Source organism: Mixophyes fleayi, chromosome 5, assembly GCF_038048845.1.
Source record: "Mixophyes fleayi isolate aMixFle1 chromosome 5, aMixFle1.hap1, whole genome shotgun sequence".
Taxonomy (NCBI): domain Eukaryota; kingdom Metazoa; phylum Chordata; class Amphibia; order Anura; family Limnodynastidae; genus Mixophyes; species Mixophyes fleayi.
The window spans coordinates 136,262,046-136,287,700 of record NC_134406.1 but is presented as its reverse complement, the minus strand read 5'-3'; the positions used below and the strand labels follow the sequence as shown (position 1 = coordinate 136,287,700).

At 39.2% G+C, this 25,655-nt stretch overlaps 1 protein-coding gene across 1 annotated transcript in view; it reads left to right on the top strand.

Annotated features, from left to right (window-relative positions):
• The window catches only part of GALNT12 (polypeptide N-acetylgalactosaminyltransferase 12), a 77,477-nt gene extending 63,060 nt beyond the window's left edge, over window positions 1-14,417 (top strand). The window contains exons 6-10 of the mRNA XM_075212835.1: window positions 1,612-1,788; window positions 2,155-2,286; window positions 8,004-8,117; window positions 8,745-8,900; window positions 12,904-14,417. Coding sequence (XP_075068936.1) covers window positions 1,612-1,788; window positions 2,155-2,286; window positions 8,004-8,117; window positions 8,745-8,900; window positions 12,904-13,041 — 717 coding nt within the window. The 3' untranslated portion in view covers window positions 13,042-14,417. The remainder of the gene's footprint in view (window positions 1-1,611; window positions 1,789-2,154; window positions 2,287-8,003; window positions 8,118-8,744; window positions 8,901-12,903) is intronic.
• Window positions 14,418-25,655: the final 11,238 nt, after the last annotated feature.

Below are 25,655 nucleotides of genomic sequence, written 5' to 3'. Positions count from 1 at the left end.
ATATGTGTGTGTGTGTGTGTGTGTGTATATATATATACAAGGTAACCTGTGCATGATACTCATGCATTCTAGTGAAATCAAAAATCAAGCTACTTAAGGTCTTAAAAAGGTTCTTGTCATGCATTTGGACCTAGCCCAGGCCTCCTCAGGGGAAGAGCGTTAGTTCCCGACGCAAGCGGCCTTTTTAATGTGTGTTCATGAGGTAAAATTACCTCACGAAAATGAGTTTGACCCTTCAACTCGTAAATTTAGCCTTTACTACCCCTCCCACGGGGGGAAGGGGGGATGATGGAAGTTAACTGACTTGACTATTCTAATTTTTTTGTCAAATAATGTCAGTATACCAAATCTCAGGTCGATTGGATGAGCCCTTTCTGAGAAAATAGTTTTTTCCACACACACACACACACTAACGCACGCCTCTACACATGTGTGTTCATGAGGTAAAATTACCTCACGAAAATGAGTTTGAGCCCTACCAAATTTCAGCCCTTTTTGAATTTTTTTTCCCACACACACTAAGAATTTAGTAGGTCAGTGTATAACTCTGCCCAGCAGGTGGCGCTGCAACTTGTTTTTTTTTTTCCACACACAGACGCCACTAAGCATTTATATATTAGATATGTGTTTATATGTGTGTGTATATATATATATATATATATATATATATATATATATATATATGTATGTGTGTGTGTGTGTGTGTGTGTATATATATATATATATGTATGTATGTATGTGTATATATATGTATGTGTATATCTATAATATAAATGTCTAGTGGCGTGTGTTAGTCTGTCTGTGTGTGTGTGTGAGTGTGTGTGTAAAAAATAAAACCAAGCTGCAGCGCCACCTGCTGGGCGGAGTTATACACTGACCTACTAAATTCTTAGTGTGTGTGGAAAAAAAATTCAGAAAGGGCTGAAATTTGGCATACTAAGATGCTTTTAATATGTTAATTTAATTTGTTAATTGCTAAAAGTGTTTATAAAGATTTAAAAAAAATATATATATTTCTTGAAGGAGAAGTGACAGTTGGGAGTGGTTGGTGGTTGCCGGGGGTGACAGTGGGGAGTGGTTGGTGGTTGCCGGGGGTGACAGAGTGAGAGGAGTGTGATACTCAGGACCGCTGAGAGAAATCCCTGTGTCTGGATAGACATCTGGATAGATGTGGCGATGAAAATGAAGGATGAGGTGATGGAGAAGAATGATAAGGTGGTGACATGTGGACAAAACCACGTTAAAAAAGGGCGCTTGCGTCGGGAAGTAACGCTCTTCCCCTGAGGAGGCCTGGGCTATGGCCCAAATGCATGACAAGAGCCTTTTTAACACCTTAAGTAGCTTGATTTGACTAGAATGCATGAGTATCATGCACGGGTTAACTTGTGTATATATATATATATATATATATATATATATGTATGTATATATGTGTGTGTATATATATGTATGTATATGTGTATATGTATTTCTGTTCAGTGAGTATGTTGTGTTAGCTTTGCCTGTTCTACTAATTTTGTGTGTCCTAATATGATTTTTATTCTTGCATATTTTATTATGGTTTTTTTTTACCTGACTTGTGTATTTACAAAGGTTTACTCTGTGTTATAGATCTGGCAGTGTGGTGGAACACTTGAAGTTCACCCATGTTCCCATGTGGGACATGTCTTTCCCAAACAAGCCCCATACTCTCGTAGTAAAGCTTTGGCGAATAGTGTGCGGGCAGCAGAAGTTTGGATGGATGAGTATAAAGAGCTTTACTACCACCGAAACCCACATGCCCGTTTGGTAAGATACTGTACATTGGAATATTATTATAAGAGTACAGAATATAATGTAAATTATCAATGCCATAATATATATTATCCAAGGCATGACTATGTATAATTCTATTAATTCATCGAACAGATCTTTCTGTGTACATGTACATTTGAAATTGTTCAAATATCTCTGTGACAGGGTAACACAGATAATAAAGGGATCGCTACAGTGTTAAACTTTGTCAACAGAAGTCTATTGCATCAGTATACAAATATACATGCTAGTATGTTTTAACAATTTAAACCTGACTGGTTAATATGCATGATGGCTATAGATCATTGTTATAGGCTAAACATTAATTAAGATCTAATATTTGCAACTTGTCTTTTCCAGGAGCCATATGGAGATGTGACAGAGAGAAGGCAGCTAAGGGAGAAACTGCAGTGCAAACCATTCAAATGGTTTTTGGAGAATGTTTACCCTGAGATCCATGTCCCTGAGGACAGTTCAGGCCAGTTTGGAATGGTAGGTTGACAATTTACTACAGAACTGCCTTTCATTAGCGAAGTTGTTAAACACTGTTCATGGGGTAAAACTTGCAAATTTGGCATGTGTAATAGTTTATGTTGTAGACATGTGAGCTTTAAGCCTGACTACAGCTAAATTATCTGCCCTTGTACGAATCCTGGTAAAATGGGAATTATTACAAATGTTAGCCTAGCTGAGTGCATAGGAGTCTTAAGTTGAGAGCGAGCCAATTAGATATGATAATAGGGATATGGGTGGGGTAGTAGAATACACTGACAGGTAGTGACTATAAATCACATTGGCTATTCCAATGAAAAATATATATATATTGTACATTTTGGGACAAACTAACTGAAGATGATCATATAATAGCATGCATGTTATGCGTATGGCAAAATAGTTAATTTTTTTATTTCCTTTAATCTGCATTGCCCTTTATGCGAGCCAACAAGAATGTAACAATCATTTTATAACTTTTTATCATTTTTAACTCCTAAAATTGTAAATTGCTCATTACCAAAACAGTCTGTGACTACTATGTAAGTTTTTGATAATTTACGTGTAATTGTGTTTTTTTTTAGTTATCATAATTCTTTCTTGCAATCATAGATAAGGAACTGGGGCAGTGAGTTAGGTGGGGGTCACACTATTGAGTTGTGAAACTAATGTCAACAAATATTTTTGTTTTGTTTCCAAGTGTCTGCAGCACTATACTATAAGTGTCAATTTCTTTGTTTTTAACTTTGGACCACTTCCTGTTTTTGCTTTGCATGCGATTTAGTCAGCAGGTGCAATTTGTCGCAGAATGAAGTACATAAGATGTGACACACACTGTCGCACAGTAAAGGCAGTCAATCATCATACAACTCCATGTTTTACAGACCATGCAATTTTTCTGTAACCATTTATTGCAGCTGGTAAACTACAAATGTAATTTGTAGTTCGTTACCTTTGTAACCTACTATATGTCTCTCTTGTTTCTTGTGACTAAACGAGTGTGATACGCTAACCATTCTGTTTTTCTCTTTTCTCACATAATGTGGATTATAGTACTTTTTATAGCCCTTGCTTTTGTTCCCCAGCTCACCAGACTACAACTGCATTGTCCAATTACATGTGGCTAAGGGGACATTGTAGTTCAATGTAAATATGTATATTGTGTATTATATATTGATGACTTGCAGTAATGTTATTCATTGTCCTTAAACTGAAGCCAGGAGGGTTATAGGTAAAGATCAGGTGGTGTCCACAATACATTCTTTCTCCCCCGTCCTTCCTCTACAGGAAGCATGGAACAGCTGGGGACCCTGTGACATCACAAAGTAGTTTAAGGGGTTAATTTTAGGAGGGGCTCACTGCTACCTTATCCTTGGAAGTAGGGGAAGCCAATTAGCATCAATTGTTCTCCTTAGGACAAGTCCAGACGTTCTGTCTGCATCCCAGATGGGGGCTTCTGTAAAAGGACAGCTCATCTTCACTGTCCTGTCCAAAACCCCTAGTTCTGCACTGGATAAGATGAGTAGACCCAGGGGTTTGCCCAGGGAGGGGAAAGACTGTGGAAAATAGACCTGAGATACAAGGAACGACTCCAGGGGGAAGGGTGTTCATTCTGGGATTTCATTCATGAAGGTGCAAGAGCTAGTTTTGTGTTGTCGTTCTCTAACTAGAGTCTATATATGCAGCTGAGAGAGATCCATGGGTCGTGAAGTCTGGACAGCCAGGTGACTATATCTCCTTAAGCTATTGGGGTAAGGGACAGATAATGTGGTAAACCTGCCTGGCATTTATTTACTGTGTGTACATAATATTTTAGTGTTGTTTGTATGACAATAAATTTACTGTTGTATTTTTATAATTGCATTTGCCTGGGTGACTATACGAATCCTAGAAGGTCCTGGGTAGACTTCCCTGGCATAGGAAGGCACCCGTGGGTGGCCAGCCAGCGTGAAGTGGGTAGCATTGGGCCAGATAAACCCGGTATCTTCACATTTCTCAACAGCTGAAGCACCATGCTCCATCTTCCTCTAACCTCTTCTGTTCCTGACACTTGTATCACCTGCTCTCCTTATGGTTTCTTTCAAGCTATTGCTTGACAGGTCATTTCTGTTTCTTAAGCACAGTATTCACTGTTGTCTACTAGTGCTGATAGAATGGGAGCTGGGACTTCATATGATTGGTCCCGGATTCCTGACATTGAAAATACTTGGTTGGAAAAAAACAATCTGTATGCACTACTGCAGATACAGACAATGTAAATCTTAAATAGTAATACTTATTTAATGCAAGTAATGCATTTCCTGCTAAATGTACATATAGAAAATTGTATTTTACCTGATTTTTGAACATGTGAGTTAAATTTATACATTTTTATTAAATTGTCTTTATAAAAATATGAAAGTAGAGAGCAAGGAACACTGATATCCTTCATGAATAAAATGTTTTGTTGTAATCCTGTGCTATACATTCATATATAGTAAATCAATTTTGTAGAAACAAGAATACTCATGTCATGGATACATTAACATAAAAACAGACATTCTACTTCCCCTAACACCACCTACACCCAATTATAATATACACTTACCAACCATAAACACCTTCAAATACAGAGGAGTCAGTTTATCAAATAGGGAAAAGCCGTAAATCTGGCGAAAAGTGCATTTTTTCCTAGTTTTTCCTGTCTATTGTTGGTGATAGTTACCATCAGGTCTTCCTAGGGATGCTTTCCCAGCAAAGCATGGGGACGCCTATTTAAAATGGACAGTGGTGGTACAAGTAGTGTTGCAGTCCTCTTATCACTACCACCAGAAAAGATGCTTTATTAATAGCCTTGCTGCAGGTTATACCTCCTCTTCATCATCACAGCATTGCCTCAACACTGAATCTACCATGCCTACTGTTCCAATTGTTCCAACAGAACACCCCTCCCAACCTGTTCAGACACTGTGACTGGAGATAATGTTGGCCAGAATATAAGGCACTGTGAGACTAGCATGATTTAGCCTCCAAAAATGCACATGCAGAACTGACAGCAGTCCACACTCAGCTTCTGAAATTCAACCCCTTCTATGCAAAACACACAAAACAAACTCCTTTACCTTTAACAACAAGCCTCAGTCTGAAACTGCAGCATTATTTACTCTTATCACAGACTCTATAATAGCCTACTTTCAGTTACTGATTTTAGTGTCTATCTAATTAGGGCTTGTTTGTGATAACGTCTGATGCTTGCGAATCTGTCTGATTTTGATAGTGTTTTTGTTTTTGTCTGTAATAGGACAGTGGTTATTCTTAGTGTTATTGGGAGTGAACATGAAATTATTATTATTTTTTTTTGCTAGCCAGTTCTGAATGGCTGGTTTACATTTTCATCTCCCAGGAGACATTTTTGCTGTACAAAATTAAAACATTAGGTTTTATGTTATTTGTCGCTTCATTTATTACAAACCTATTCAAACAATCATATTAATGAACATTTTTGTTTTCAACTGGCCTTATAAATTGGGAAAAACATTGCATTTAACATTTTATTTTAGACGGTTAAAACGTGCAGTTTTTATTCATTCAAGACGTTCCCATGCCTTATAGAGAAAACAAATGTACATTAATAAACCTAGTTAGAAATGATGAATATCAATCTGGTCTACTGTCCCCTTTAAAAAAAAAAAAAAAAAGCAGTGACAGCCTTTTTCTGCAGGTCCTTTTTGTTTTATGTCTTCCTCTTAATGGAAACATTTTTGGTGGGGCCTTGTGCCTAGACTGCAAACACAATTGCACGAAAAAATCCTCAAAACACCAGTGCATACAACAACAAACCCTCTTCTCAAGCAAACGTTCACAAGACTCCCCAGATCAGAGAACTGACTATCAGCACGTACATGCTTTTTAACAGAATGTACACAGCTCAAGCTCACAGCTTGGAAGGCATTATTTTCCTGCCATATAACCACCACCCATGTCTCCCAACTCAGACTGTAGTGGAGGGATAATGCCTCCTGAAAATGTATTCTACACACTGTCACGAACATTCAGACCATACTTTACATCTTAACGTTTTATATAATATAAAGGACATAAAATATATTTATTTTGCATAAATGACAGAGTCAATTTTCATACTATGCAAAAAAAAGACCTTTTGTATTTCACTGAATAAATACTGCATAAGCAAGGTATAAAAGGTCCATTGGCATAATAGGCCAGGTGCACATCAATTTCACTTGGTCACTAGACCAATAAATTAACCTACTTATAGCAGTATTATCCGTTGTACATATATAATCTGAATTAATTGTGTACAGACTATTAAAATAGAAATTGATACACATTATTTTAGGTTGAAATCTAAACCCCCCAAAGCACCATTATTTTTCTTTACTTACTACATCAAACACTTTATAGCAACTATTTTTGCTGATTAATAGCACCCCCTCTTTTCCTCCCACTGGGGGAGTTCACTGAACTCTGGCTGTCAATGTTTATTGCAGACCCAGACATGGGTCTACTTATTGGTCTTGGCACCAGATATTGGTATGCACATTAGACTTGACATCAGATATAGGCCTACATAAAAGACTTGGGACCAGATATACCTGTGCATATTAGACTTAGCAGGAGATATGGCTATGCATATTACATGGCACCAGATATAGCTCTGCATTTTAGACTTTGCAATAGATGTGGCATTTAATGTTAGGCTTGGCACCAAGTAAGGCTTAGCATATGACTACTTCTAACTTTTGTAACTGGCTCCTTGACTTTAAACATTTGTTGACACCTGGAGCTTGCATTACTATCTGTTTGCTAAATCGTAGTAGCAGGGTCAACATTTGCAAACTCCAGGTCCTGTGAAATATCCATTGTGGGCCCCCCCTTCCCGTTACAGGGGTGTAGTTCATTGTATTGCCATTGTCCCCTCTCATCTCAACTTCATGGTTCTTTGTCTATGTTTTCTGTCAACATTTGCATGTTATTCATTGTAGACAAGTGTTTTCTCCCCACCCTTTTATTCTCTCTCTCCTCGCCCCCTAACTCTAGTTCTCACAACTCTCCAGCACACTTTCTTCTTTCTCTGTCTCTCTGGATTTCTTCCCCCTCCCCTTTCGATTCCTACTCCTCTCCTATCAGCTTTCATTTTCCCTCCTCGCTCTCTGTTTTTCTTTCATCCCCTCTCTAGGTTTTGGAGCTTGCAGGCATACATATTTTCTAATGTAGCAATATGCATCATTTTCATCTGCACTAGAAAAAAGTCCTAGTTAATTAAAAACAATTAAACAAAAAAAAAAATCACATTGGGTTTGAGGATTGGGTTTTGTATAGTGTAGCTGGCATTGTGGTATGTGCAAAGTTGCTTGAAATTGAGCTGTGGAATAAAGCTATGTTAGTATGGTATGTAAAATGGCATTTAGCCATTCACCCAGCATTCACCGAGTGGGGGACACCACCATGATTTCTCCCCAGTGCTCCATTTGGCTAAAGCCAACCTTGCATAGAAGACACTTATAATTATGCTCCTCATTGAGACCACAATGTTTTATGGAGTTTAACCTGTCTAACCAAAACAGTTATTTCTGTAATAGGTCCCTCTTAAGGTCTGGATAAAAAAATGATCTGTTCCAAGAGCTGCCAGAAAACTTACAGTTCTATGCTCTACATAAAGAATTCCAAAACCTGTTTGAAATATAAAGTAAAATCATGACATTTCTCTTCTGCAGCTAAAAAATAAAGGAATGGACAACTACTGCTTTGACTACAACCCTCCAAGTGAGAATGAAGTCACGGGACAGAAGATTATTCTATACCCATGCCATGGTATGGGACAAAATCAGGTAGGTGAAAAAATGCAACTTGCATACATGCCAGTTATTGTAAAATGTGTAATGGACAATATGCTGCGTACCCTACTCTGTTTACTAGTGTTTACGTTCTGTGAGTTGAGCTACTCATTTGTTAATATATGTTCTTACTGCGTTTCTCAGTGTGTTGTTACAGAGTTAATCCTTTAGTCTTATTCATTCAGTAAGTGGCTATTATCAATAGTCAATGTGAAACATGAAATAATTGACATAAACCTATATAATTGGAAAGTTTTTTAAATTCTAGAGGAAATATATGGTATACTATCTTAACTGAATATGCCCCATATTATGTAAGTGTAAAGTGCCTTCAGAACTTCGCGTTACCACAACATCGTGGCTTTCCCTTCGCCCTCCATAGGGCCGTATTGACACTTTATATACGCATCTGCAATGTGCTGGCTTACTTGAATATGCCCCTAAGAGACAAAAGTCACACTATTACATAGGATAGGTTTTTTATTAAATTGTTGTTATTCATGTTTTGCTGTGCCAGTAACTGGCAATACAGCAATCTGTATCTCTTAGTAGTAAGTTGTAGAAGCTAATACATTGTAGAATATAACTTAGTTTACTTTTGAACTTTGTATTATTTTTCAGTTCTTTGAATACACCTCTTATAAAGAGATCCGATACAACACTCGTCAGCCTGAAGGCTGTGCAGCCATAGATCAAGACTCTGACCACCTGACAATGTTCTTATGTCGAGATAATGGGCAAAATGTGCCTGAAAACCAAAAGTTTATTTTCAGAGAGGTAAGTTTCTAGATGACATGTATAAAGCTACATTTACAAAATACTATTTTTGAGTTTACTGCAAAGTTCTGCAGATAATTTCCAATTATTTTTTTTTTTCCAATGTTAATCGTATATCATTTGTGAAGCTTAGAATGGATCAATCGTCACATTGCCTAGCTTAGCCTGAGGTTCATGCTGGTGGTGATTCAGTGGTTAGCATTTCTGCCTCAAAGCACTGGGGTCATAAGTCTGATTCTTGACCATTGTCTTATCTGTATGGAGTTTGTATGTTCTCCCTGTGTTTGCGTGGGCTTCCTTCGGCTGCTCCAGTTTCCTTCCACACTCCAAGAACATACTGGTTAATTGGCTGCTGACAAAATTAACGCTAGTCTGTGTGTGTTAGGAAATTTAGACTGTATCCTCCAATGGGACAGGGACTGAATGACAAATATCCTCTGTACAATGCTTCAGAATTGGTGCATTGGTTTGCAGTGAAATAAAACACAAAGCAGAAAATCTACTATGTTGTAGCTTTTTCCAAACCAAAATCCTTAAATGGACCAGACAAACCTTTTTAGAAGTAACTAGAAAAAAATTAGATTTCCAGTATGTTATTCTGCTTCACTTCAGAACTGAACTCGTATGTGGCGAGTAGCATGTGCCTGCAAAATAAAAATCACTCATAAATCAAGCGTGAATAGAGAAAATGTAATCATTATCCTGTTTTGTGTCACTGTGTGTACTGCAATGAGCATGGAGAATAGAAAAAAAAGACAGAGAATTGTCTGAGGAGGTCAAATAGAAGATTGTAACTAAGCATGGATAACCTACAGGCTACAAATTGATCTCCAGATACCTTGATGTTCCCGTTTCCATCATACGCAATGTTATTAGGAAGTTTAAGGCCCTTGCACTCTAGCCAACCTCTAACCTTCGGTGTTCAACAGGGACCAAGGAGGTTTGGTCTTAGTTGTGTTGGACGTGTAGGTTGCGGCCCTCAAAACCAGTCGCTAGCGGAGTTGCTGGAGAGACGACACAGAGTAGTGAACAAGTCGGGTCAATACCAGGAGATCCAAGCGAAACCAGAAATATGAGTGCAAAGAGAGTACAATGGTGCGATACAAACAGGAGCCAGGAAGTGATCCAATACTCAGAGTCTGCCTTATATATGCCATTAAGTAGTTAATTTCTGGCAGTCTGTGAGACTATCCGGGACATGGAAGTCACGTCCCATTGCTAAGAAATGGGCCATACACCGCCGGCACTGCAGGTGTCCGTCCTTGCTGTGAGAAGAGAGACAAGAGGACGGCCCCTGACACCTGGAAAGAAGAAGCTTAATCATAGATTATAGCACAGAATTGTGTAGGGTGGAGAAAACATGTTGATCAACTGCAAAACAGATTCAAGCTGACCTTCAAATAGAATGTAAAACATTCTTAACCTGCCAACACATTGAAAGGGTGTTATATGGTATCGGGCCCAGAAGGGCCTCACTGCTGAGAGAGTAATAAGAAAGAGCGACTAGAGTTTGCCACAACTCACTGAGCAAGCTAAATTTCTTCTGGGATAATGTTCTGTGAAGAAATAAGCACAAATGGACCAAATTTCCAGTAGAGAGATGGAGGACACTCCTCCATGGCCATAGGAAGTGTTTTTTTGCAGTTCTTTTCACCAAAGACATTCCATACCATACATAAAGTCCAGGGTGTCAACACCTTTTGTCAAAGCCAATTATTTTAATTTTATGATTTAAGGGACATATGATTTTAAATTCAGAATAAAAAACAAAGATTTATATATATTATCAGAGAAAAAATTGTGGAGACCAAATACATGAATACATGTGATGGGCATGTAGGGAGGTATGTGTAGGTCTGAGGAGCATGTGGGGTGTAGTGAGGAGGTATAAGTAGTGTTTGAGGGGCATATGGCGAGGTATGAATGGCATGTGAGGAGCATGCAGGTCAATCTGAGTTGCATGTGGGATGTCATAATGGCATGTGGGGGATTTTTGGCGTTACATGGGAGATCTGAGGGCATGTGGGGGTCACAATGTTGTATTAGGGCTGCTTTTTTTTTTTATTCTCAAAATTTTGTATTATATTGCCCGATTGGAGGTTGCCCATCATTGGTCTAAACAATCCATGAAAGATCAAAAGTGCAACACTTTGTCAGCAAACACTTTGTTTGTCAACGGGTTGTGACATATAGTTTCAATGGCCTTAATCCATTTACGTTTTCTGACAAAGGCAGACATGTCAGGAGCACTTGCACATTTTACTTGCCATTTTGTGTAGCTTATCTGTGCTGATTTTATTATATTTTGTTTGGTTTTTGCATTGAACTCAAATTTCTAATTTGTAAAGGTACTTTTTTAACTGCATTACTGTATTATCTCCCCTAATTTTGAGGAGAGATCCTTCCTTCCATTTAGCAGAATGAAAACAGACTTTTGAAATGGGTAGAGCTAGGTAGCAATGCTTAAATAAGCCATAACTTTGCGATTCTGCATCTTAACAATAGTATGGATTCACACAATTCTGCTAAGTAAGGAAAGTCCAGTGAAGCCCCCAGGGCTCTGTTCTCGACCCCTACTATTCTCGCTCTACACTTCCTCACTCGGGACTCTCATCTCCTCCTACGGTCTTCAGTATCACCTCTATGCTGACGACATTCAGCTCTACGTATCTTCTCCTGATCTCTCTCCCACTCTCCTCTCTCGTGTATCTGACTGCCTCTCTGCCATCTCCTCCTGGATGTCCTTGCGCTTTCTCAAAATTAATATCTCTAAAACTGAACTAATTGTCTTCCCTCCCCCCAGGCTCCCCTCTCACCACAACCTCTCTATCGTGGTTAATAATTCAACCATCTCCTCTGTCACCCAGCTCCGTTGCCTGGGTGTCACCCTTGACTCATCTCTCTCCTTTGTCCCCCACATCCAATCTCTAGCCCAAATCTGCCGCTTCCAGCTGTGTAACATTGCCCGCATCCGGCCCTTCCTCTCACAAGATGCCACCAAAACCATCATACACGCTCTCATCATCTCCCGCCTCGACTACTGCAACCTTCTCCTTACTGGCCTCCCACCTTGCCCCCCTTCGCTCTGTTCTCAATGCGGCTGCCCGACTCATCTTTCTCTCACGCCGCTCCTCCTCCACCTCCCCTCTCTGCCTTGCCTTACACTGGCTCCCCTTCCCCTACAGGATAATTTTTAAGCTCCTCACCACCACGTACAAAGCCCTCTCCCAGTCTACTGCCCCCTATATCTCCAACCTCCTCACCATTCACACCCCTGCCCGCTCCCTGCGCTCGGCCAATGACCGTCGCCTCTCCTCCACTCTGATCACCTCTTCCCACTCCAGAATCCAAGACTTCTCCCGAGCTGCTCCCCTCCACTGGAACGACCTCCTTCGCTCCATCCGTCTCTCACCCAGTCTGTGCTCCTTCAAACGGGCACTCAAAACTCACCTGTTCCTCAAAGCCTACCAACAATCCACTGAACCCTTACCTTGTTGCACCTTCGCAAACATCCTTCTCTCGTTCTCCTCTCTCTCCACCAGCCCCGCCTTTCTCTCCCTTACTTTAATGGTTTCCTCCTGTGCCTGTTTGTCCACCCTCCCTTAGGATGTGAGCTCATATGAGCAGGGCCCCTCTCCCCTCCTGTCTCCATACCTGTTCCTCTACTCCATCTTCGCTCATATGTCTGCCCGGAGTTCTGAAGTATTGGTACTTTGTGTTTATTGCTCTGTACTATGTCACCCTGTATGGTCTCCTGTTTGTATTATGTACGGCGCTGCGGAAACCTTGTGGCGCCTAACAAATAAATGATAATAATAATAATAAGACACTGTTTCATACATTTGTTACTGTAGCAAATGGGAAGAGTATTGGGAAGTATTCTTCCTAACAATGCATGCAATTAAAATATTAATTTGATATGTTTTTTTAAGGAAAAATGACATGAAAATTACTTGTTAATCATGTTTACCAGTGTCAAATATTGTGGCCTGTTTATTCACAGGATGGTACCTTCCTACATCAGCAAACCCAAAGATGCGTTGAAGCTGTAAGGAACCTTAAAACAGGAAACCCTGAACCTGTACTAAGACCATGTTCAGACTCTGTTCTTCAGAAGTGGTTTTTCCAAGAGAGAAGATGATCTAAAATAGTGTAAACTGGTGTAGTCACAAACGTACCATGGGAAAGAATCTATTCCAAGAGAGCAGCAGGAATGCTAGGAGTTCATATGTCTTTTTGTATTTGGCAGCTATTGAATGTCACTGGCAAATGCTTGTATCAATTCTATGCAATAGGTACTGTCAAGATGTTTATAGCCATAAAGCTGAATGTTTATATTTTCCTATTTTGTACTGTGCGTTTTAAGAATATGGGGTGGTGAAAGACTTATACTGTTCCAAACAATGTAAACTGTCGACCTTCTTTTTAAAGGCGAGAAATCTATAGTGAAAATAAAGGAAGGAATAATTACTTCCTTTGCAAATTTTGAATGTGAAATAAAATCTGTTAATTTATGTGCTGATATCAATCAGGTTAAATTGTTTCGATGAAATTATTCTTTGGTTGCTGTCTAAGCCACTTTTTATTTATGTTCCTTCTTCCATTGTTACGAGCTGAATATCTCTGTTCTGTTCTTGGGAATCTGCTCAGGGTTATTGTATGTTATATATGTCACCAGAAATACTGAGCAGTGTTCATAATTAATTATACTGGGTCCAGTTAGAGCAGTGTCATCTTGCATTAATTAAGTTTCCCTTTTAATTTATCCTCCATATAAACTTAAGTGGTGTTTATTTTTATTAGTTTGCTTGTTGTTTTTTTTTATAATTATTACATGTATTCTTTACACTAAAGTAGGTTCTTAATACTATTTGTAATAGAAAGCGCCAAATTGACCAGATAATACTTATCTCTGTACCAAAGTATATGTTTTGGGGACCTGGAGAGAGTTTTGTCTGATTTTGCTTTAATAGTTATTGATGGCATAGACACATTACACTAAAATCCTTAATTATTTTATTTCATGGAACAAACTTAACATTTTAGACAATACTGATAGCAATAATGAAATACATTTACCTGATCAATGTAATAAACTATATAAACAGTTTATGAAGTTTTTATATACAGTAGCCTGATGTACTGTATATTAATTTATTGACTCTCATTCTTGATGTTTTTGAAATTGACAGAATTTGCTCTTCAAACAAATTCTATTATTGTCTTTGTGTTGGGTGTGACCATGGTTGTTTCCAAATTCATACAGAGGCTATAGCGACGATCTAAATATCTCATTAAAGTGAGTGTTTAAATAGAATAGCGTTACCAACTGTGGAAAATTGACAGCCAGAGCCACTTTAAGTCAATATATTGCCAATGGCAAAGCTCAAATTAGTGAGCTCCTTATCACTTTTACCAGACAGGAGAGGAGTCTTGTGCTTTATTCTGAATGTAGTTTAATTGAGAGAAAATCTGTCTCTACTAGTGGAAATTAGTCTGTGTGAAGGATTATTACATTTTCAGGTCAGAGATAAGGATAATTTTATAGCTTGAGTTTGGGTAATGGTTAGACTTGGATCAAGGCTTGAGCTTGATTTGTGGTTTGACTTGGATTTGGACTTGATCTTGGTTTATGGTTAGTCTTGTATTTGGCATTGTCTAGTGTATGTCTAGAAATGGATCAGAACTTGAGCCAGGTTTGTTTTTAGACTTTGATTGGGCTTGAGCCTGTTTTATGGTTAGATTTGGATTTGCGCTAGTTCTAGCTTTAAAAGTTGCTGTAAATTCATATTGAGGACATGGACTGATGCTGGGGAAATGTAAGTGTCAGTATTTTGATTATAAGATTGAGACGAGTGTGTTTGGTTTTTTAACAATTTTTTTACTTTTACATTTATAATGAAAGGAGAGTCTTAGATAGAAGCTCTTCAGTTCTAACAAGTACAATAAGGGGCCATCTGTCCTGTGGGCCCAGGGCACTTACCCCTTTATTGAAATCTCCCTGTCTACAGCACATCAACTAGTTTGGTGCACTTTTATAGTGCATTATAGTTTCTGATGTATGCTTTTTTTTTCTTTTAAGCAAACATTTTTTTCAGTAAAAACCACCACTCCATACAATTTATACTAGATTTGTGTATACGTTTCTAGCAATAGGGTACATTTAACACTCCACATAATCTCTAATTACGGTAATTTATTTGATAACAAAGTGCAATGGCAGATCCTATATCATAACAACCGCACTCGGATCCTTTTATAACATTGTTTTCATTTATTTAAATTTGTTATGTGACGGTTATATGAAATAAGCACAGTAGCTTTAATAAATATGAAAGTTTACACTTTAATGTCTTGTATGCAAAAAGGGTGAACCAAGAATACTGGATTTGACTAATTATTGACTATGTTAATGTTTGTATTAGCTGAAAACAGCTATGTATGTAAAATGTTGATTCATTTTTGTTTATTTATATCCGAGGAAAATCTCAATGTTTGGAATATATACAATGGTAATAATGTGATTGTTTTATATGGTATCAGCACTCTAAAAAAATTTTTTATGTCTTTCTATAAAGTTAATTTACAATAAATAATCCCATTTCTGTAAGACTGCTGTAAATTTTTCTATTTAAATTTATGAATGAAACATGGGGGGTGGGGCGGTTACTAAATACCTTGCACAAATAATTAATATTCTCTGAATGAAATATTGACATGTTTGACAGAAGTTAGATGAAAAAATGTGTTATTTTAATGTTATGCACTTTTGAGTATATTCATCCCCTCTAGGTAGTATAGTCGTTGTGAAATTTTTATCTACTAAGCTAAATGTTGCTATACTGTCCTTTTGTAGCACTTTCACATATTATTTGACAAATCCATGCAATTGTGTAGAGGAAACAAAAAGAACACTAAAAAAAAGAAAATGTTGTGTTCCAGTAAGAAACCCAATAGAGAAGTTAGACTAAAGTTAAAGTATATAAAAATCAGCAGCGACTTGTATTCAAATTTGAATTACTTTTCAAAAGCAAAATGGTCACTGAAATGATTTGTGAAAACAATTATATAAATAAAACAGATCACATTTCACTCATATTTTGATTTTCAATAAGCAATGTAATCATTTAAACAAGATGTGGTGAGTATCTTTACCACATTATCAGTTTACTCTGATAATTTTACGTAAAGTTATGAACTTTATGATGATTTGGAAATGATTTACTGTGGAAAGAAATCTATCCAAGTTTTGTTGAGCATATCCATTGGGCACTACGTCAGCTAAAATGCATTTTCCCCCATTAATGTCAGACTAAACAATACACGTAATCATTTAAAATAATGGGCTTTTAGTATTAATATGGAGTGTTATATTATCCAATTCCAAGGAACGTAATATGTTCCAGAATACTCGATTGCCCCAGGTCTTAACTCATGGTAGTAGGGGCTTATTAAGGTTAGATACTGCTAAGTTTGGTGTACAGGATATGGTAGGAGGCAGATGGTAACATTCGAAATCTGAGTGATATCAGAAAGGCAGGCAAGATTAAGGTCCAGTAATCAGGCCAAGGTGAGGTTGGTCAGAGGTTAATAGCATGTCCGGTAATCAGGCCAAGGTTAGGGCAGGCAGAGGTTGATTGCAGTTTGGTAATCAGGCGGAGGTTAGTACAGAGAGATGTCAATAGCAAATCCAAAATAAGCTGATTTCAAGGGCAAGAGAAATAAGCAAACTACACTACATGGTCCTGGTCACAACAGAAAATATACACAGGATACCCAGACACAGCTCATTGAAGCAGACAGGAAGAGGTTTATAAAGGCTGAGGAACCAATGAGAGAGAGCACTAACAGGACATAATAGAAAACACTTATACTAATGGAAAACACTGCAGCTGTCTAGCAACCAGCTAGATGCTCACAGAAAAGATGCTGGTTGCCATTGCTCGGCAAACAGCTGAGGATGAGGCTGCACCTGCTGGCACTGATTGGATGTAGGGAACATAGTTGCCAATTCCGCTTATAACAAGCGGAATTGGGCTTCTTTTTTTCCCCGAGTTGCGGGTTTTTTTAGGCTGCCACTTGTTGCTTCTTTTTGGGCTTGGACACACTGCCCACACATGGTCTCCTCAGACTGCATTTTTTTTTCCTCTTTGGTCTGTTTACATTTAGTGATTGGAGTAATCACAGGTTTTGTTTTATGGGCAGGTGCAGCGATATTCCTCCAATAAAGTGGCATTTTTGTTTGTTGGTGGGCGGAGTCAGAATAGGACATGGAATAAATCACAGGAAGACAGATCTGCAACAACCTGCTGAAATAGGTGCTGTGTCTGTACTATTGCTGCACTTATAGAGGTAACACTGCTATATAACACCCCCCTCCCATTCAGTAGCTGCTCATGTCATATGACTGCTTTCAGAGCCCTATTTTATACTGTTATATCATAGGTCTGTCTGGTACAGACATACCAGTGTCCTTGCATACATTTTACTCAGTTCACGTATGTTGTGGATCTTGCCTTTTTTACTTGCCGGGCGATGCTGTGGTGTAATTATGGTTAATAAGAATCTGTGTGTATTTGGGGATGATTATTGAATCTGCAGCCATGTCAGTTTCCCCCATTTCAAAAGGGTAATTTACTGCATTTGCTTCTTGTTTTGCCATATCAGTGTAGAAATGTGTCCTCTTGTGTTTATAAAGGTTTACTAAATGGAGATTGAGTGTAGAAATTAGTGTTCTAGAAAAGTACCGTCCCTTGTAAGTTGGGCTTCTTTTTGGGCTTTTTAGGATTGGTTTGGGCTTGTTTCACAAAAAGGTTGCTTGTTTTTCATTTCAGAGTTGGCAACCCTGGTTGGAAACCAATTGCCTTTACAAGGCAACCATCTTGGTGAACAGCGGCACCCTTACTACTGTTAATACTGTGGGCCTGATACAAGTCCGGACATATGTGGTTTTGTGTAGCATATATTTTGCATGGGTTTGCATTGCGAATGCCCTGAAACACAATTGCATGGAATTCATATCTGCCCGCATCTGACACTTACGACACCTTACAACTTGAGAGGCTGAACAGCAGAGGGAAAGGGCGGACTAACTTAGGTCAAGTACAGGAAGAGCATGTTCTCGCAGATGCAACTAATTTAAAGTCTCCGTTTAGTGTAAATACACATGTTTTCAAACATATCTTTTGCATCGCTACAGGGCACCTCTACAATTCTGATTGGATGATTGCGACACCGTTTATTCGCTGTTTAGGAGGTATGTGAAAAGTTTGTCTTAATTTACTACCTTTCATGCGTCTCATTATCTAGCACAGAAAAACTATTGGAGATCTAATCTAATGACAAGTAGCGTATATTCACATTTTTATTTTTTATTTATTTAGTTCATTATTTTAAATTATTAGATGAAATTGAAAAAATTCCAAATATACTGACTATATTGATAAAAAAATTATAATTAAATTAGTTTTTTTTCATTGATTTGTTATATTTTTACCAGTTGTTACATTAAATTATGATTATATAAAAGTTATAATTGATTAAAATCCATGTATGTGCATTGTGATGTGAATTAATTAAATAAATAAGCGTAAATGTAGTGCACTTGTTCCAAAAGCCTACTTCCGCCTGTATGTCAGTCTACACTTAACATTAAAAGCACACACTGTTTTTATGGACCATATTTGCAACCCTATTCACATCGCAGCATATCTTAGGAAATGTTTGGATTTAAATATAGGTGGAAATATGCAAAAGTTGGATACTCCTTTCAAACAAGTAAAATAAGCACGTTTTGTGTTCCTACTTGAATCAGGCTCTTAGTAAGATAATGAGATTCTGTAAAATGGGTTCAAAAGTGTCCAAGAAGTCTTGTCAAAACTTTAAAATTGAAGATTAAAAACTGAAGGAGTTCAGAGTCTATTGTAGGGATGTGTTCAGTTGTGTGATTATATAATAGTTTGCATCTAATAATAAACTGAAAAATTTATTCAGATGGAGGAGGCAAATATGGAAAGGAAAAATCAGGCTGTGGTTCTTTTTTGTTGTGTTTTCTCTGTGAAGTTTTTAAGTTTCTTATCCAAGACAATATTTATTATAGAGAAATGCTGCTTTTGATGATTCCTCCTCCACCACCTCACGCATTGAAAAGTTAATGGAGATCAGAGGTACATTAAATGCATGTAGGAATTCTCTCTGCTACTTAAAGCAGCAATCCCATGATGATTTATTTTTTTTGATTTTTTTTTACATAACTCACTGTGGCAGGCTATAGTAAGAATGTTGATATTCATTCATTGAGTTATTCATTATTCCTTGGTTCGTTTCTTCAGGCTACTGTTAATGATATATGATTCTTTTTAAATCTTACGCCCTAAATACTTCCAGGAGACCTGCTCTGGGGCTAGCTCCCCCCTCAAATCTAAATCTGCTCCAGAGATTGGGTGGGTCTGACCTTGGGACAGCAGTCCCCTGACTTTTGCTGGAGCCCTCAGGGCTCCATTGTGGTGCTTTGCCTCCTGGAACATCTCCTGGATTCATTTGAAGTCCCATCTGAAGCTGCTGCCAACGGGATCTACTATGCGGCGGATATATACCTCCATTTAACTCAGGGACGCTCCTAAAGTCCCTCCACTGGACCACTAGGAATAGGGGACCCCACGGTTACTCAGCGCACCAGTTCCCTTGAATGGGAAGCAGAGCATTGGATAGAACACCACTGGAGGCTCCCTGATTCCCACTGGACCACCAGGGAAAGTAAAATTGATTTGTTATATATGCATTTGAAACACCTTTTTCAGTATATTTACATAGGTCTACAACCAGCACACAGAGCTGTAGCGTCAGACATTAACTCATTCTGCACTGCAGTGCCAGACATCAAACACATTTATTGTAAGTACATTTTTACATTAGGAGCATAGCTTATTAACATAGCGTATTAACACGTTTGGCCTCACAGTGCTGGTGTGGTGCCAGCCATTTTCCACCACCTGGGTGAACTTGGTCACATCTATATAAATCAGTTAGTAGATAAAGAAAAAATACAAAAGTTATTCCTGGTCAAATCTATGCATCTTCAAAACATAAAGATTGGTCTGGTCCTGAAAGGGCAAAAACATGTTATTCATTTAGTGGATTGCCTCCCAATTACGCTAGTTATTTTTTGCACTTGGTCTGGGCTTCTCTAACTCATAATCCACTTTTTCTCAACAGTTAGCATGTGATGTTTAACCCCTTGATCGATTGAGGCTTTTTTAACCCCTGTGCTGAGCCTATTTTGGCACATTTTAGGCTGGTCATGTTCCAACATCAAAATCAGTAGTTTGTATGTATAATACTCATACAAAGTGTACCTTGTTTTTTTTCAGAAGTCATTGAATTTGCAAACAGAAGTGAACTAAAAGAAAATGTGTGTATTTTCTTTTATAAACACCCCCAAGAAATACTTGCTTTGGCATCAATCCACTTTTCCAAAAAAGCACATTCTACACATAGGTTGCATTCTTTTGCTACATTTTCACTTTCTTGAATGAAATGGACAAAATGTGTAGGAAGAATATGGGTAGTCCAACAAGGCATACCATTTAGGCATATCATTTTGAAAATTAGACAACCTCCCACATGAAATAAGGATACCCCTGAGTTTATTGAAGCCAGGATGGGGGTGATCTGGCCAATATAACCTCTATAAGGGAAGGAGGGGAGATGTGGAAAAGATTGTCAGGATTGATGGAGCGAGGGGGAGGGTGTGAGATGGGACAGTGAGAGTAGGGCCCGTGAAGGTGGCGAGGAGAGAGGATGGGTATAGGAAACGAGCAGGGCGGCGTGTTAAAAGACAGGGGAACAGGGAGCAAGAGAAAGGGGCAAAGGAGACAGGAGGAGGGGTAAGGGAGGAACACAGAGGGGAGGGCAGCAAAGAAAAAAAGGGAGACCGTGGTGGATCAAAGCAGAATTTAGGACTAACAGAACAGAGTAAAACAGTAACAAATAAATAAGTAAAATGGTAAATAAGTCAATAAGTAAGTAAAACAGTAAATGAGTAAATGAGGAACACAGTAAAACAACCGAGTAAAACACGGAGAAAACAAAGGCAGTGGCAAAGACAATATAAAGTGAAGTAAGAGAAACTATGGTAAATTGAAATGAAACACATGGTAATAGCACTAATGGAGGGCTACAGAGAGCCGGTACCAGTTGTGGAGGAAGGAGAACACAGGAACAGGTGAGTTGAGACAGATCAGTAGACAGATAAGGTACGTCCAGGGAACAGGAGGGCCCAGAGGGCAGGTGGGTCCAAAGTTCAAGTGAAAATGATTAGTAGGAAGCTGATGGTATGAAGGGGGGAGGGGGGGCGAGACAGAAGGAGAGCTCGAAGTGTAGAGACAGAAGCAGGGAGCATCAGAAGCACCTAGAAGAAGATATATGTGTACATGTTTCCATCATAAGAGGATAAAACAGGTAATGCAGAACAATAATAAATAACCAAATAGCAATTGAAACAATAATGTACAGTAATAGTGAGTAAAGTGCAAGGCAGAGCAAATAGGATAGCCAGAAAATTAAACTGTAAATGCAGAGTAAATACAGGTAAAGCTATACATAGTACAATAACAGGCAGTGCAGATAGCAATCAGTAAAAGCAGAGGCGAGTGTTCACCGGTACAGGTAAATCCGGAGCATGAGTATCCACGGGAGCAGGATGGTCAGGATGAGAGTCCACGGGAGCAGGTTGAGAGTCCACGAGAACAGATGGATTAAGGTGGTGGAGTAGAGAGCAGTAGATCAGGCGAGTCAGGTACAGGAATGCAAACCAGGACCTGAGACCAGATTTAGGGAAGGAAAAGGAGTCCAGGTGAGACAGAGAGCAGAATCGGACAAACCAGGTGAGTTCAGATGCAGGGACAGCAAAAGTGGAGCTGCTGGGCAGGGGGTAGAGGAGCCAGGAAGTGGCCGTAGAGCAGGAGGGAACAAACAATAACTGCAATGGAGGCCAAACACTGGGTGGATAAATGGATCTCAGGGGTGCAATGGGCAGGAAAAGGGATCCAAAGTAGGTGTTAGGAACTTACCTCCGATCTGTTCAGCGCTTCTTCTGTTAGCGCTGCCGCACTTCCGGGTTCTCCCTGCTGCCGATCATGTGACTCCTGGGCGGGGAATTCAAACTCCTATATCTCCCCTGCTCTGACACGCTGCCTGTGTCAGAGCAATGTGTTTCCTGTTCCTGGCTACAGTTCCTGTGTCCTGACTCCTGTGAACCTGCTCCCTGTGTTTCCCTCTATTCCTCCTACTCCTGTGTACCTACCTGGCTGTGACCTGACTACTCTTTGGCTTATCCCTGGCACTACGCAACTGGACTATCTCCTGTGTACCGACTCGGCTGTGTTACCGACTATTCTCTGGCTCTCCCTCTGGCATCGTATACCTGATACCTTCTGTGTACCGACTCGGCTGTGTTACCAACTATTCTCTGGATCTCCCTCTGGCATCGTATACCTGATACCTTCTGTGTACCGACTCGGCTGTGTTACCAACTATTCTCTGGATTTCCCTCTGGTACCGTATATCTGATATTACCAGTGTACTGACCCGGTCGTCTCTCTGGACCCAAATCCTGCCACGCACCCATTGGCTCCGTGCATCTACCGGTTACTGTTCCAGACCTACAACGCCTGGAATTAACGGTTAGTGCCTGTACTTGCACCGCATTGTCTATTTTCTTGTCTGCCTGCCATCACTTAGAACCTTCTCCCTTACGTCAGTAGGCTAATCTGGGGGCCGCGACCTGCGGTTCTTCGGCAGCAAAGTCCACACTACCTTGCGGTGGTTCTTGGTGAAGACCGGAAGGCCGTTAGACTCCGCGCCCTAGGTAAGCCTGTGCTAATACTGACTAAGGCATCATAATCGTAACAGTAGGGAAGATCGTCAGAGGCAGGCAGGACCGGAGGAGTGAGAAAAGGCAATGGAGTTAGGACCAGGAGGCAACAGGAAGCTGGAACAGGAGATTGAATCAGGAGGAGTAAAGAGGCATCAGGACCGGAGGAGACATTATGAACGGAGAGTGGGTTCGAGCCACGTCCGGAGTAGGAGGTGATGGCAGCGGAGGGGAGCCAGAGCAGGAACAGCAGGTGACTTAAAGCAGGAAACAGCAGGCGGCACCGAAGCGGACGTATATATATCAAATTCAAATGAGAGTACCTAGGAATTTATTGAAGCCAGGAGATCTGTGCCATCCTCCCCCATCTTTGGACTTTTTAATATTTCCTGTAGTGTAGGGTATTATTGTCTTGTGATCATACATGATGGCCCACATCATATGTAATGGCCCACATCGTTTGAAAAAGAGGACAGTCCTCTTTTCAACCAGGGTATCCCTGAATCTGTAGGTGCTGGGATGTGGGAAATTGGTCATTTTTAGCTCCCTCGCTCCATCACCTAGGTCATTCTTTTCTGTAGGGCAGGGCTGAAAACCAGCACGCTCAGTGAGGACATCATGCACCGGAACGATGATGTTATCATTAGATGATTCTTTTCTCATTCTCCAACAACAGCAAATACAAGTGGGAATTGTCTTTTGCACTTTAGGTAGATGTGGAGGACAAGTTCCACTCATTCTTAGTACTGGAAGGGCTAATAAGGTGTTTTTTAAAAGAAATGTTGGAGGTATTTATAGCTATAATTCTACATAAATACCCATATGTATGCACAAATAATAATCCTACATCTTGTATACCTGCTTGAAAACATATTCCAAAATCTTAGCTTTAAGAAATAACAGTGTAATACTATTGCTTGTAATTATAGATTCATGTCACTTTGTTAAGGTATAAAAGGGTAATGATAACACATTCTGACTAGTCATGAGCAGAAAAGGCGTCTAAGGCAAAAAGTATTAAGCTTTTTTTTACATAATATGATTTTTTAAAAATAACATGTATTAATACCCCTTGCTTTTGTGTGTTGCAAATAGTGGGCAGCTTTATTTTAATACTTCAAAATCTGTCAATACATTTTAAATTTGCTCCCCTTGCAGCACAACATGGTTTTAACTAGGTGCAAAATTGCACTTTCTGGGTGTGAGTCATTAAGGAAAGCAAAGTATACAAAAGGAGTAACTTTGCACCTGGACAAAACCATGTTGCATTGGAGGGGGGGACGTAAATTTATAATGTGGGGACAGATTTATAGTTTGGATAGGGCATGTCCTAGATCAACTATAAAAATCATTGTAAAAATAAAGCTATCAAGTATTTGTGTGCTACGTGAAAAAACAGACAGTATTTAACTTATGTGCAAAATAATAAACTAATTTGCAGCCATTGCATTGTAACATGATTTGTCCCGCCGAACATTTAGCTTACATATTTATACAGTTTCATTAAGGAAAGTAAGGCACAAAAATTTGTACGTTTTCTCCTGGACAAAACTTTGCCTCATGCAAGGGGTGCAAATTAGTTTATTATTTTGCACATAAGTTAAATACTGTCTGTTTTTTTCATGTAACACAAAAATACTTGATAGCTTATTTGTACACTGAAATTTAAAATTGATCTAGGACATGCCCTACCGCAACCACAAATCTGTCCTCACATTTTAAATTTACCTCCCCCTCCATTACAACATGGTTTTGCCAAGGTACAAAGTTACTATTTGTTTTGCTTTACTTTCTCTAATCAATCAGGCCCTATATGTGTAAGCGTGCTAGTTGGTGATGTCCCAGGAGGATAGTGATTTAGGCCACAAAAAAGAAAATGGATGCATCCACATTGTATTTCTGACAGGTACATTTTTAAGGGCTTGTTCACACTTCAAGATCGTTTTACTCAGCCACACTCCGATATATGGCTAACCCCCAAATGTGTAGGTTTTTGGTTTTTTTTAAAGCATTTCACATTATAAAATTGGAGGCTCCTAACATTTAGCCTGCCTTCTAACACCTAAAGAATATTACTGTAAAGAGCTGGGGAGGGGGGCAATCAAACTGATGAAATGACTAGAGGAACGTAGAGCAGCACCCATTGGGAATAGAACTTAGAGGTTTTTGCCATTGTTTTGAGCACTGGAGAAGAGAGAAAGTAGGTCAAAGATAGCATATGTAGAGAGAGTAGGTCTCAAACTGGTGCATACTAGGGGTTCGTGTGTATGTGTGTACAGGTAGTGAATAAATAAATAGAAACACCAAACATATTGAAAACAAGGGCTTCCACACAGGATGTGTTAATTAAGTATATAATAACCCAGCATGGTCAGGGTCATATATAAAAATATTTGACTTTTCTGATTGCCTGTAATTATGGCTAGCAAGGTTGCATGTGGATTTCAGTGACCTTAAAAGAGGAGTGATTGCTTGGGCATGTTTTGTTTACTACTGTTTAACAGGTATTGGTATCTAAAGAGATGTCAGCTTAGAATTGTACATGGAACACTCCACTCGTTCTCTCTGAACCAACACCCACACTCTCCACCTCTCTTTCCTGAGTCTTTGCATTGTTCTCTCTACACTTTCAGGTAATGCTAGCACTTTTCCCTGCATAATCCGTTTACTCCTTGCCCTCTCTGCATTATTATTCCCATTTTAAGTACTCTTCCCTACACTCCGCAATATTCCAAGTAATCCCAGCACTCTTTACTGTATGTTCTGCTTCACTCCATTCCCAGCACTCTTCCAAACACTCTACATTACTCCAGTTGATCTCGGCACTCTTCACAGCATACACTGCTGCACTCCATTTGCAGCACTCTGCTACTTTGTGTTTT